The 13149-nt window shown below is 42.8% G+C and overlaps 1 protein-coding gene across 7 annotated transcripts in view; it reads right to left on the reverse strand.

The window, feature by feature from the left end:
• Positions 1-2037: 2037 nt before the first annotated feature.
• Positions 2038-13149, reverse strand: part of wipi1 (WD repeat domain, phosphoinositide interacting 1) — a 25983-nt gene continuing 14871 nt past the window's right edge. For 3 of the 7 annotated variants that reach the window (XM_047800883.1, XM_047800884.1, XM_047800882.1), the window contains 3 exons: positions 11657-11766; positions 11007-11124; positions 7622-7887 (listed from right to left, as the gene is read on the reverse strand). In XM_047800883.1, the coding sequence (XP_047656839.1) occupies positions 7752-7887; positions 11007-11124; positions 11657-11766 (364 nt within the window). In that variant the 3' untranslated portion in view covers positions 7622-7751. Of the gene's footprint in view, positions 2067-5577; positions 6245-7621; positions 7888-10241; positions 11125-11656; positions 11767-13149 lie in introns of those variants that run through there. The other 4 variants (XR_007137923.1, XM_027178828.2, XM_047800885.1 and 1 more) reach the window with 4 other exon arrangements.

The raw sequence follows: 13149 nt of genomic DNA on the forward strand, positions 1-13149 counted from the left end.
GGAAGACCACAAGACAGCGGGGCAGTGGAGGAGGAATTCTCATGCCACTAGTTTCCTTAGTGTCCTTGTTTCTAATTCCCTAATCTTTGTCTTCCACTTTCTAATGTCTGTTAAATGTCTCAAAACTCACCTAAACTAATCAGATCTAACCAGAAATCAATCAATACTAAGTCAAAACTAACCCAAATTAACCAAAGCTAATCAGACATTCCAAAACTAGCCCCAAAACTAATCAAAACTAACCAAACTAACCAAAATTAACACAAACTATTCAGAACAAACCCAAATTAACTAGACAAACCATAACTAACCTAACCTAACCTAACCTAACCCTAGGGTTAATTGGTCTCTTCTCTTATAGACTCACACACTATAGACACACTATAGACTCACTCTAGACACACTATAGATGCACTAAGTATTTACTGTAGACTGGTTGTTACTGGCTGTTTGAAACATTAGTCAAATGGCCTCTTTTTAAAACGTAGTCAGTTCTTGGCTGCATGTAACTATGCAAATCAGCCCACTCTCTGTGGAGCGTTGTAATGAACCCTAGCGGCTCCTAAGACTATTTACTGAGAGGATTAGCAGACATCAGAGGTAGAGGTCTTCACGGGTCCACTTAGATCCGAAAACCTGAGGTAAAAATTTCACGTGTGCCTCGGACACGGGTCAGGGATAATAATAGCGCCATTGCGTCTCGGGTAATTTAAAATGAATGTGTTTTTACCGAACGGACCCGAGAAGACCCGAACTACTGTATCTTGCGTGTGTGCATCGACTCGAGTCCTTTTCCAACCTCACCTCTGTTTGCCAAGACCGCTTGTGACATGTGGCTGGTGACGTGTGGCTGGCGATAAGCTAATTTTCGTTGAAACAGACCCGTCAATCAATTTTGAATCCACTCTGTAGCGGTTACTTTAGTGTAGAGTTACGCAACTTTCGGGTCCAGTCGGGTTAAAAAAAATTGCCAACGGGTCGGGTCGGGTCGGACTCGGGTCTAATCTTTTCAGGTTTGTCTCGGGACGGGTCTTTCTTTAAAAAACAATTTATGCACTTCGGGTTCGGGTAAATAGAGATTCGGGTCACTTCGGGTCGGGTACATTTCTTTAGACCCGAGAAGACCTCTAATCAGAGGTAATCTGGCTCTGGTTATAAACTAGCATATCAGGGCTCTTAAGAGCTTTATGACTTTAATATTACACTAACTTGAGTCCAACTGATACGATACTGTATAAACACGGTAATACCGCACTGACTGCCTGTTGCACTGTTCATGATGTGTGAAGCAAGACCACTGCTATGGCTTTTATGAAACCCTTGAACTCACACACGCTGATAAAGCGATAAGATGTTCTGTGATTTCTGTGACTGAATATCGACCCGAAATACCAATATGTACTAACGCCTAAATATTTTATAACTATGGAATAAAAACACTGTCAATAATAATCGTACGTAATTCAAAGCATTTGTGTGTAAATTTTCATTTTGCGGAGTTGGATCCCAAAACCTACGGCGACGACAGTTTACAGATACGAGATTTTGCGTGTTTGTTCAAATACAACTCCAAATACGACTATAGGGTTTTTACATGCACAACACTTGTTTTCACAACACCTCTTTTTCACACACGAAAACGGTCTGCGAAACAACTGTCAAAAATACATCACGTTCACAGGCATTACTATCCGAGGGAAGATGAATCGATTCCATGTAGTGCGCATGCGCCCCGCCCTCTTTTAAACCACTGGCGCCGAAATGGCGGATCAGCAGCCAAGCGCTCACTCATCGTCTCAGGTAAGTTGGTTTTTCCTTCCAAATTCGGACATGTTTAGGGGTTAGTTATCACTAATAACAGAGAGGAGTAATATTACAGAGATAGGTTAACTATAGTAAGTAAGATTAGCTCTCAGAGTAAGGTTACATTAGGTGCTTAAAGAATACAGCTGTTTAGGAGGTCATCACTGCAGTCTGTAGCGTGATGAGATAGGCCTACATAAAAGACACACACACACACACACACACACACACACACACACACACACACACACACACACACACACCTCACACACCTCACACCTAGCCATTTCCTGCTGCACTGACTGCCCATTTGACTTGGACCTTCTTTCTTGTGCTGACTGTCCACTAATATTGGACTGGTTCCCCATTTTCTGATGTCCAACACTTAAGGTGTTGGTCAACATCGACACCAGATTCTGGGCTGAGTGCAAGATGTCAACTGATGGAACCTGATAAACAATAAAATTTGACTTTAACACTTAAGCAGTGAACACATGTTGCATGACCTGTGTATTCCAGTGCATGTACACAGCTGTTAGTAAGTTAACACTTAAAATTGCTAATTCTTTTATGTAGGCCTATCTCATCACGCTACAGACTGCAGTGATGACCTCCTAAACAGCTGTATTCTTTAAGCACCTAATGTAACCTTACTATGAGAGCTAATCTTACTTACTATAGTTAACCTATATCTGTAATATTACTCCTCTCTGTTATTAGTGATAACTAACCCCTAAACATGTCCGAATTTGGAAGGAAAAACCAACTTACCTGAGACGATGAGCAGTGTTGTAATGTAACGGAGTAAAAATACTTTGTTACTGTACTTAAGTAGAAATGTCACGTATCTGTACTTTACTTCGCTATTTAAATTTGTCAACTTTCATTTTTACTCCACTACATTTCCTAGGTAAAATGTATACTTTTACTCCGTTATATTTCCACTTAGCATCTTCGTTACTACAAAATAAAATCAGAAGAAATGTGTGTGACTGTAATAAGGGAGGTTTGGTGAATCACTGCTCCTAGATTGCATTACCCTCCGCACGCTGTACGGAGAAGCACAGGTACACGCAGCGTGCACGCGCAGTCAGAACTGGAGGCGTTAATGTATAACGTTAATCGGAAAGCTGCAAATACAGCAACCAAAAGCAGTGAAATTTCACTATTCTTATTACCAGAGTTGTAGCACAAACAAAATATTAATGCAACAATCCATACAATACTAAATAAAAATAATATTTATTGATTTGGTCTTTGTGAATATTAGTTTATTAATGACGTCATTCATTGGACACACTGTTTGTAGAGAACGCACACATACATGAACTGATCTGATTCAAGACTGGCAACATTACATCATGCATAAAGTTTTGGTGTCCACTTTTGCCATTTAATAATACCATAACTTTTGGCTTACTGTGTAGTCATATAATATACAATATAAAACTCTTCTTGTTTTAAATTCTCACTGAGGGCTAAAACCCCCTAAAGATGAAACCCTATAACTGCCCCTGCACTTATGCCTACCGAAAATCACTGAAAATTTTTTAATTTTTTTTACTTAATTTTACAAAATTTTACTTTACTTCAAATACTTAAGTACATTAAATATCAGAAAATGAATTTTGATACTTAAGTACAGTATATATCAGATACTTTAAGACTTTTACTTGAGTAATATTCTAAAAGGTGACTTTCACTTCTACCAAAGTCTTTTTCTAGTATGATACTTGTACTTTTACTCAAGTATTGCTTTCTACTACTTTATACAACACTGACGATGAGTGAGCGCTTGGCTGCTGTTCCACCATTTCGGCGCCAGTGGTTTAAAAGAGGGCGGGGCGAATGCGCACTTCGTGGAATCGATTCATCTTCCCTCGGATAGTAATGCCTGTGAACGTGATGACGTATTTTTGACAGTTGTTTCGCAGATCGTTTTCGTGTGTAAAAAAGAGGTGTTGTGAAAACAAGTGTTGTGCGTGTAAACTGTCATAGTCGTACATTTTGGAGTTGTATTTGAACAAACACACAAAATCTCGTATCTGTAAACTGTCGTGGCCGTAAATTTTGGGATCCAACTCCGCAAAATGAAAATTTACACACGAATGATTTGAATTACGTACGATTATTATTGACAGTGTTTTTATTCCATATATAACACGGTGTTGCTGAGCCTGGATTGCTGTTGATGTGGAATTTTTTTTACACAAACTCTATATGTCTAACTGGTTCTCTGACTTATTTTCTTTAGACATTCCACCATCATTGTAAAGTGCAACGCTGTTGGTTAAACAGAAATTGCTCATAATGTTTTTGACTCTGAAACAGTCATCTAAACCAGAAATACTAGCTCAGATGTGAAAAAACAACAGCAGAAACTCCAGCGAATTATTTAGAGTGATAAATATCCAATATGCAAATTCTGAGTCTTGCCTTGTGGCTTATCGAATTTCCATTATATGTAATATGTAAGGAATGCAAATAAGTATCACAGTGACAGCGTCTCAGTTAGTGTCTCAGTGTCTCAGATTCAGTGTCAATGTCACAGTATAAGATTCACTGTCAGTGTTTAGAGTTTTAATGTCATGTCACAGAATATCGGTGTTTGTCGCAGTGTCTCACTGTCAGTGTCTCAGTGTCTCAGATTCAGTGTCAATGTCACAGTATCTCACTGTTAGTGTCTCAGATTCACAATGTCCCAGTGTCTGTGTTAGTGTCTCAGTTTCACAGTGTCAATGTCACAGTGTCTCAGTATCTCACTGTTAGTGTCTCAGTGCCAGTGTTTCAGATTCACAATGTCCAAGTGTCTGTGTTAGTCAGTTTCAGTGTCAGAGTCTCAGTATCTCACTGTTGGTGTCTCAGTGCCAGTGTTTCAGATTCAATATGTCCAAGTGTCTGTGTTAGTGTCTCAGTGTCACTGATTCACAGTGTCAGTGTCACAGTATCTCACTGTTAGTGTCTCAGTGCCAGTGTTTCAGATTCACAATGTCAGTGTCACTGAATCAGTCAGTGTCAAAGTGTCTCATATTCACAATGTCAATGTCACAGGGTCCCAGTTTCTAAGTGTCAGTGTCACAGTATCTCACTGTTAGTGTCTCAGTGCCAGTGTTTCAGATTCACAATCTCAGTGTCACTGAATCAGTCAGTGTCAAAGTGTCTCATATTCACAATGTCAATGTCACAGGGTCCCAGTTTCTAAGTGTTAGTGTCTCAGTGTCACTGATTCACAGTGTCAATGTCAGTGTATCAGTATCTCACTGTTAGTGTCTGTGTCAGTGTCTTAGTGTCTCAAATTCACAGTGTCAATGTCACAGGGTCTCAGTGTCACTGATTCACAGTCAGTGTCAAAGTGACTCAGATTCACAGTGTCCATGTCACAGTCAGTATCTCACTGTTAAGAGCCTCAGTGTCAGTGTCTCAGATTCAAAGTGTCAATGTCACAGGGTCCCAGTTTCTAAGTGTTAGTGTCTCAGTGTCACTGATTCAGTCAGTGTCAAAGTGTCTCAGATTCACAGTGTCAATGTCACAGTGTCTCAGTATCTCACTGGTAATGTCTCAGTGTCAGTGTCTTATTGTCTGCTTCACAGTGTCAATGTCAAAGTGTCCCAGTGTCTAAGTGTTAGTGTCTGTGTCACTGATTCACAGTCAGTGTCAGTGTCTCAGTGTCAGTGTCTCATATTCACAGTGTCAGTGTCACAGTGTCTCAGTATCAGGAACCTGATCTGAAGCAGAGGGAATATCAGGGGAAAAAATCAGCCCAGACATGAGAAATGCTTTGCATAATTTTATTCCTAGTCTCTACAGTCTTTTTTTTTTTTTTTAAACGCTTGTTTCTTTATTTCTTTTTTTTGGTCTTCCAGCAACTCCGTAAAATACAAATAAAATCATAGGCACGTACATTTAAAAGCACATCCTGCTGTATTAGTGTTCAGGACGATGACGTGTAAACATTGATTAGGTATTAATACAGCAAGTACACGTTCGAAACAACAAGAGAAAACAAAATTCCTTCCGTAAATATGACCATGTTAAAGAAAAACGAATAAAACAACAGAAGTACAATAGAGTATCATAGAACGTAACAGAACAGAACACGATGCTACAGTTTTACTTCCTGGTGAGAACCGTGTGTCGTGTCTGTGGCTACGGTTTGTTCATGCATATAACACACCCTTCAGGAGAGCGAGCAACAACCAGCACACCCTCCTGATGCTCTCTCTCTCTCTCTCTCTCTCTCTCTCTCTCCCCCTCTCTCTCTCTCTGCTCGTCATGTTAGCACCCTGAAATCACTTAGGTTAGTCCGGGATCTGGGTTAATTATTCCTGAAACGCTTTTAATTAGTTCCGGCCCGTGTGCCGAGGGTCGTCCCGCTCCGGCGTGAAGGTTCTCACAGACGGCCGGTTCTGCCACGACGAGATCCACCAAGACACCGATTTATCTACCAGAAACCAGAATCACAAGAAAGTTTTTATTGTTCTGTCTCACAATATCTCGGGTGTGTTATAGATAAACAACAGCAGGAGTGTGAGTTAACAGGGGATCATATCACATCTCTCACAGTCTCTCTCTCTCTCACGCACTCACTTGCAAGCACTCTCACACGTGTGCGCACTCACACACACACAGACGCACTCTCACACGTGTGCGCACTCACACACACAGACGCACTCTCACACGTGTGCGCACTCACACACACAGACGCACTCTCACACGTGTGCGCGCACACACACACACACAGACGCGCTCTCACACACACAGACGCGCTCTCACACACACAGACGCGCTCTCACACACACAGACGCGCTCTCACACACACAGACGCGCTCTCACACACACAGACGCGCTCTCACACACACAGACGCGCTCTCACACACACAGACGCGCTCTCACACACACAGACGCGCTCTCACACACACACAGACGCGCTCTCACACACACACAGACGCGCTCTCACACACACACAGACGCGCTCTCACACACACACAGACGCGCTCTCACACACACACAGACGCGCTCTCACACACACACAGACACGCTCTCACACACACACAGACACGCTCTCACACACAGACGCACTCTCACACACAGACACACATACACACTCTCACACACAGACACACAGACGCACTCTCACACACAGACGCACTCTCACACACACAGACGCACTCTCACACACACAGACGCACTCTCACACACACAGACGCACTCTCACACACACAGACGCACTCTCACACACAGACGCACTCTCACACACACAGACACACACAGACGCACTCTCACACACAGACGCACACAGACGCACTCTCACACACAGACGCACACAGACGCACTCTCACACACAGACGCACTCTCACACACACAGACGCACTCTCACACACACAGACGCACTCTCACCCACAGACACACAGACGCACTCTCACCCACACAGACGCACTCTCACACACACAGACGCACTCTCACACACACAGACGCACTCTCACACACACAGACGCACTCTCACCCACAGACACACAGACGCACTCTCACACACACAGACGCACTCTCACACACACAGACGCACTCTCACACACACAGACGCACTCTCACCCACAGACACACAGACGCACTCTCACACACACAGACGCACTCTCACACACACAGACGCACTCTCACACACACAGACGCACTCTCACACACACAGACGCACTCTCACACACACAGACGCACTCTCACACACACAGACGCACTCTCACACACACAGACGCACTCTCACACACACAGACGCACTCTCACACACACAGACACTATGAATATAGCACATGAATATTCCCTTGTGTTCTCTTCTGTTTCTGGCCACTGAGTGAATTTATGAACAACACGTTTTATTCCTTTCTACATCGGACACTTTTTACGTTGTGAAAACGTCCAGCGAGCCAGTGGGTTCTGGTTATCACTTTCAGCAGCTATCAGATCACCTTCGTTAGCTTTGTCAATTGTTTGTTTTTTTCACTTTGTTCTTCTTCTGACGCTGGAGGCTTCTTCCAAAATTGTGACATAATCAAACATCGGATTCCGGATACGCCGATAAGCGTCTTGAGGTTACTATAGAAACGAGAAAGTGCAGAGTCAAACACCTGGGATATTTGCAGCTGCGTTGGCGTCTGAGCTTCTGTTACAGAAAGTTCTTCGCCTTAAACTCATCACCGAGCAATCAGAAAGGAGAACTCAGCAGCGTGTTAGCAGGAATCCCTCCACAGACTAACAACAATGTACTTCTGTATTAAACATTGTTACAATTGTTATCAATGACTGGTTTGCTAGCTGTTTTGTGCAGTAGCTAGCTAAATTGACATTTCTCTGCAGCTATCTGTTAAGAAGCTAACACCATTTTGCTAACACTGAAAAACAAAACTGCATTTACTGGCATATGAATAAGGGGGTTTTTACACCTGGTCACTTCCTGCGTTTTCTGTGATCCGATAGCTACCCGATGGTAAAAAGACCAGGTCTAAATGCCCTCCGAAACGGTTTTGAGACGGATATAAATCCGATAGCTCAAACCCCTTCAGGAGGTGGTCTGGGACGCGTTTCAGATGAAACTGGACAGGTGTAAATGCATGTGGTTGTTCGAGCCACATACGTCAGCGCTATACTCCTCCCAAACGGAAGTACGTCACTCGCAGGTGACTCGCGAGTCGTGCATCGCGCCAGAAACAAACATGTTTTCCCACCAGTGCAGGTGCCGATCTTTCACCCAGGCGTCTCGTTGGGTCTTAAAATGCACTGAAAATGTAGCAAACATTAAATGCTGTTTTTTGTAGCAACCGCATACACCAAAGCGTGTTCCATTTCAATTACCCCGAAAATGAGGTAAAATATATTAGCATATTGGGCGGGAATTGAAAGATCGGATCGATATCCGATTCGCCGAGACGCATTTATGTGGCCTGATGTAAATGGAACAGTTTTAACAAATCAGATAGCTATCAGATCAGAGAAAACACATGAAGTGACCGGGTGTAAAAAGGCCCTAAAGGTGTTGAAGGTACAAAAATAAAAAACGAACAACAGGCTATTAAAGGCTACATTTGGGAAATTGAATAGGCTGCAGCAATGCATTCTGGGTAAGAGCTCCACTGATGTGATCCTCATCTAATATTTATCTAAGTATTAGAGAAACAAAGCTAAATAAGATAAACAAAGTGACTTGGGGGAAGTACACAGGCTTCATGACTCTTTAAAAATGCTTGTGTTGCCAGATTGGGTGATTTTGTGTATGACATTTTGGCCCCACCAGTTTGGCAACATTAGTCACGCCAGGCTTGTTTTTCATTACATAAGTTTTTTTTTTGTTAGGTAACAAAAAAAACCTAATAATCAGACCAAAGGTTTTGTTTACTCCAAACGAGACAGAACAGACGAGACGTAGTCCGTATTTACGTTAAAGCCGTATGTATGCTAAAGTGAGACTTTCTTTTCTTTCTTATGTCTTTAAATTTTTTATGACATCTTAAGATAAAATCTAAGCCGGATTTTTATAAAGGTTCTCTGCATCCGATTAAATGACGAACAAAAGACCTGCAATTATTACGATCCCAACAGCATGTTTCCGTTGACATTTCCTTTACGCCGCTACCGTATCTGTAGTCGTCGTATGGATTTTGCATAATCCTCTGCAACATTTCGGTAGCTATTAAACAAGCATGGTAACAGCTGAGATCTGAATCATTTGTCTCATGCTAGCAGAAGGTGGCTTTCGTCACAACACCACCAAAAGAAATACAACGCAGCAACGTGTAGATAAGGTGCAAAATAAAAGACGCATCTCAGCGCGTGTTAAAAAGACGAGGAGGACAGAAAGGTTTCTCTAGACAAAAGGCATCGGATTGGATCTGGATCTGTGGAAACTTTTCCAGATGATGTAAACATTTCCAGAGGATGAGAAAAAATGTCATGGGGGACAAAATAATATGAGTAAATAAAACAAGGTTATGAGGGTTAAATTCAGAAATTCAGAGTCATGAGGGTTAAATTCATACTTTTGCTGTTGCCGGCTTGATGACATGTAAATTAATTTGACTGCTGGATCTCAAACTTAAAGCAGAAGTTCAGCCGAAGACCACGCGACCACTAAGATCACATGACCACGAAGACCACGTGACCACGAAGATCACGCGACCACGAAGATCACGCGACCACGAAGATCACGCGACCACTAAGATCACGCGACCATGATGTCCGGTTTTGCTCCAAACTTCATGGGTTCGATGCCTGAGTGTAAATGTTGCTAACAAATAAGAACACCGGTTACCACGGTAACGTCTGCAATTTTCATTTGTAGTCATTTCTTGGTCAGATGAGGCTTGTGAAGATTTCTGCAGATCAGCTCGCTAACCAACACTAGCTGTCATGTGGATATAGTTGCAACTTAATGCACTTCATGGTATAGGACAAACACACACACACACAAACACACACACACACACACACACACACACACACACGAGAGACATGATCCGTTTCGGATTATAGACATTAGACGATACATTGATTTTCTTATTATTTTTAAGATAGTAAACATGTTGTATATTAAATACTTTGTTCAAGAAGATAATCGCTTGCTTTTTTTTTTTTTTTAATTGTTTATAGTCATGTCCATCGCACGCTTGCTGTTCAACCTGCTAACAGACATTAGGTTTCGTCCACGTTATTGCTTTCAGTCAAAATTAAAATGATTTCGGATAAACGGTACTCGGGTTGAGGGGAAAAAAACTGCGCAAACATTTACATCATCAAGATCTGTGAAGCTTCATAGCTTTAGAAATAGAAAGAAAGAAAAAACGTATTAATTTGTTAACTTGCAGGTCAGTTTGAGCAAAAAGGACCGTAGTGAAATAAAACGACTGCCTTCGTTAAAAATGCCTGACTGGATGTCTGTAAAAATATAATTTTAGTGACGTCTCATTATCTTCATCTCCGCTCACGCCTGCCATCAGGAACCCTGAGAACCACGAGAGTGAACTTCTGAGCTCAGGAGTGTTTTTACGGATCATCACTGAGGTGAAGACCATCAGCTTAGTGACTGTTGCTGTGACACACAGCCTGAGCCCCAGGGACACGACACTGCACTAGCGAACACAGACACAGTTAAACCCACTGCCGTGGAACAGACGGTGCAGGTTGGAGATGGAGGCGGAGTTTAGTGATTTGGGTGGATTTACGGGGTCTGAATGCTCACTGGAGGAAACTCGGTCTCGTCATCCAGGCACACGGGACCGGCGGCGAACTCGTGCTCTGGAATCACCTCGCCTTTCATCACTCCTCCATCCTCGGAATAGCCTGGGAGGAGACATGCGTGTACACACACGTCACACACACACACAGACACGTTATACATACACACACACACACACATTTACATACAATACTAACACATTACATACACTAATACACACACTATACACACAGACTATATACAGACATTATACACACTATACACACACACACCACATTAGTCACTATACACACACACACACTGAACCCCTTTGCTGGTGAGTAACCTAAGAAGCATTGCCACATCTCGTCATCACACCAGCTTGTGTATCGCTGGAACAGGACAAAGACTCACCAGGCGTATCTGTGTTACTGTATATACACATCACTTCACTGGCACTGTTTATAACACAGATTACGTGGGTAATAAAACACTTTAGCTGTACTGTTAGAGGACAATAAACAACACCACACTGGTAGCAGTGTGTGCATGCGTGCAGCTGGAGTGTGTTCAAAGTGGATGTATGCAGTGTGTGTGTGTGTGTGTGTGTGTGTGTGTGTGTGTGTGTGTGTGTGTGTGTGTGTATGCAGTGTGTACCGGTTAGTGTGGCAGAAGCAGGTCCGCAGGTGCCAATGGCTGCTGTGGCAGCGTAGGAAGGAGCCACCGTTCCCTCAGACACCTCGGCTTTGTCGTCCGATCCTAACAGCCTGAAAGGTCAAAGGTCAATCAGATATGCTGCAGTGATTCATTTGTACAAAAAAAAAAAAAACAGCAGCAAATGACTCCACAAAAACAAGTCGACGAGGACGAGTTAGAAAACGAGTAAATTATAAACAATTAGGAAGCTGCTGAAGAAGAAGAAAAGAAAAAAAAAACAGTCCCGTGATCTTAACCCTGATTGGACGAATTCCAAATCGAATCTGATCACTTGCTCATCCGATATCACTGACCTCGGCAAACCGCTGTGGGACAAAAGGAATAAAAAGCTTTTCATGCTGTTATGCTAACATAACGATCTCCACTTCGCGTCAGCTCACATCACACCACACCTGCCCCGATTCTTATCCTGCACGCAGCAAGACACGGAACATTCCCTTCTTTACGCAACACTAGGAACGAAGATGAACCCGGTGTTATTTAGGTCATGCTTTCGCACAAAACCCCCCGGATGAGAAATAAATGTTAGGAGAAACTGAACTGAGCAGAGAGTAAAGGTGAGATTCTGGGATGTTGGACAGACAGCCGCTGCTGTAGGACAGGACACCTGCTGCTTTGCCTCTTACTGGTGTAAACTCATTAAACTGCGTTCGAGTCGTGTCAGAAAGATCGTATTTATCAGCCGGACGTGCAAGAACGCCACGTCAAGGTCGTAATCGTGACTCGGGGTTTTCTACAAACTGGGGGACGTGTCCTTAAGAAATCAGAGTGGAATCACGACTGCGGCTCCTGTTGTTGACAGTAAATCAGTTATGTGTTCGGTTTAGGCGGAAACGTACAAGCCAACTACTTTAGAAATTAGGATTGGAAATTGTAATAAAGTTTACGTTGACTTCATAAATCGAATTAAAAAAAGCCAAACGGACCCCAAGTGCATCGTTTGTTCTTCTTTTTTTATGAAAACAGAAGGTAAACCTCCAGCTTGTTCCGACTGAAGTGACTTCAGTATAAACTCAAACACCAGGTGAAGATGTGTCCTTAAAGGTGGGGTCTCCGTTGTTTGAGAAATGCTTCAGAAAACTGAATCGGGCCTCCAAACAGAACAAAACCAATACAAACGTGTGGCCGATGAGCAGGAAGGGGCGTGTCTTGTCAATATGGGCGGAGAGAGTGTTCAGTGCGCATGAGGTCATTTTTTGATAAAAATAACCACTTGGCCAGCTGCCCCAGCAGGTTCCGCCATAATAGTTGCCTGGGTTAAACTTGGGTTATACTTGGGTCTGGTGTATGTGTGGGGCGGAGCTATCAAAACAGGGGTGGGACCCATTTGGGTTGGGGGCATGTTTGTTTTGGTGATTTCAAATGTCAACATTGGCTTTCAAACAACGGAGACCGCACCTTTAATGTAGCAGGTGAATTAACGAGTGACTCGA

This window comes from Tachysurus fulvidraco, chromosome 15 (assembly GCF_022655615.1).
Source record: "Tachysurus fulvidraco isolate hzauxx_2018 chromosome 15, HZAU_PFXX_2.0, whole genome shotgun sequence".
In the NCBI taxonomy this organism is placed as follows: domain Eukaryota; kingdom Metazoa; phylum Chordata; class Actinopteri; order Siluriformes; family Bagridae; genus Tachysurus; species Tachysurus fulvidraco.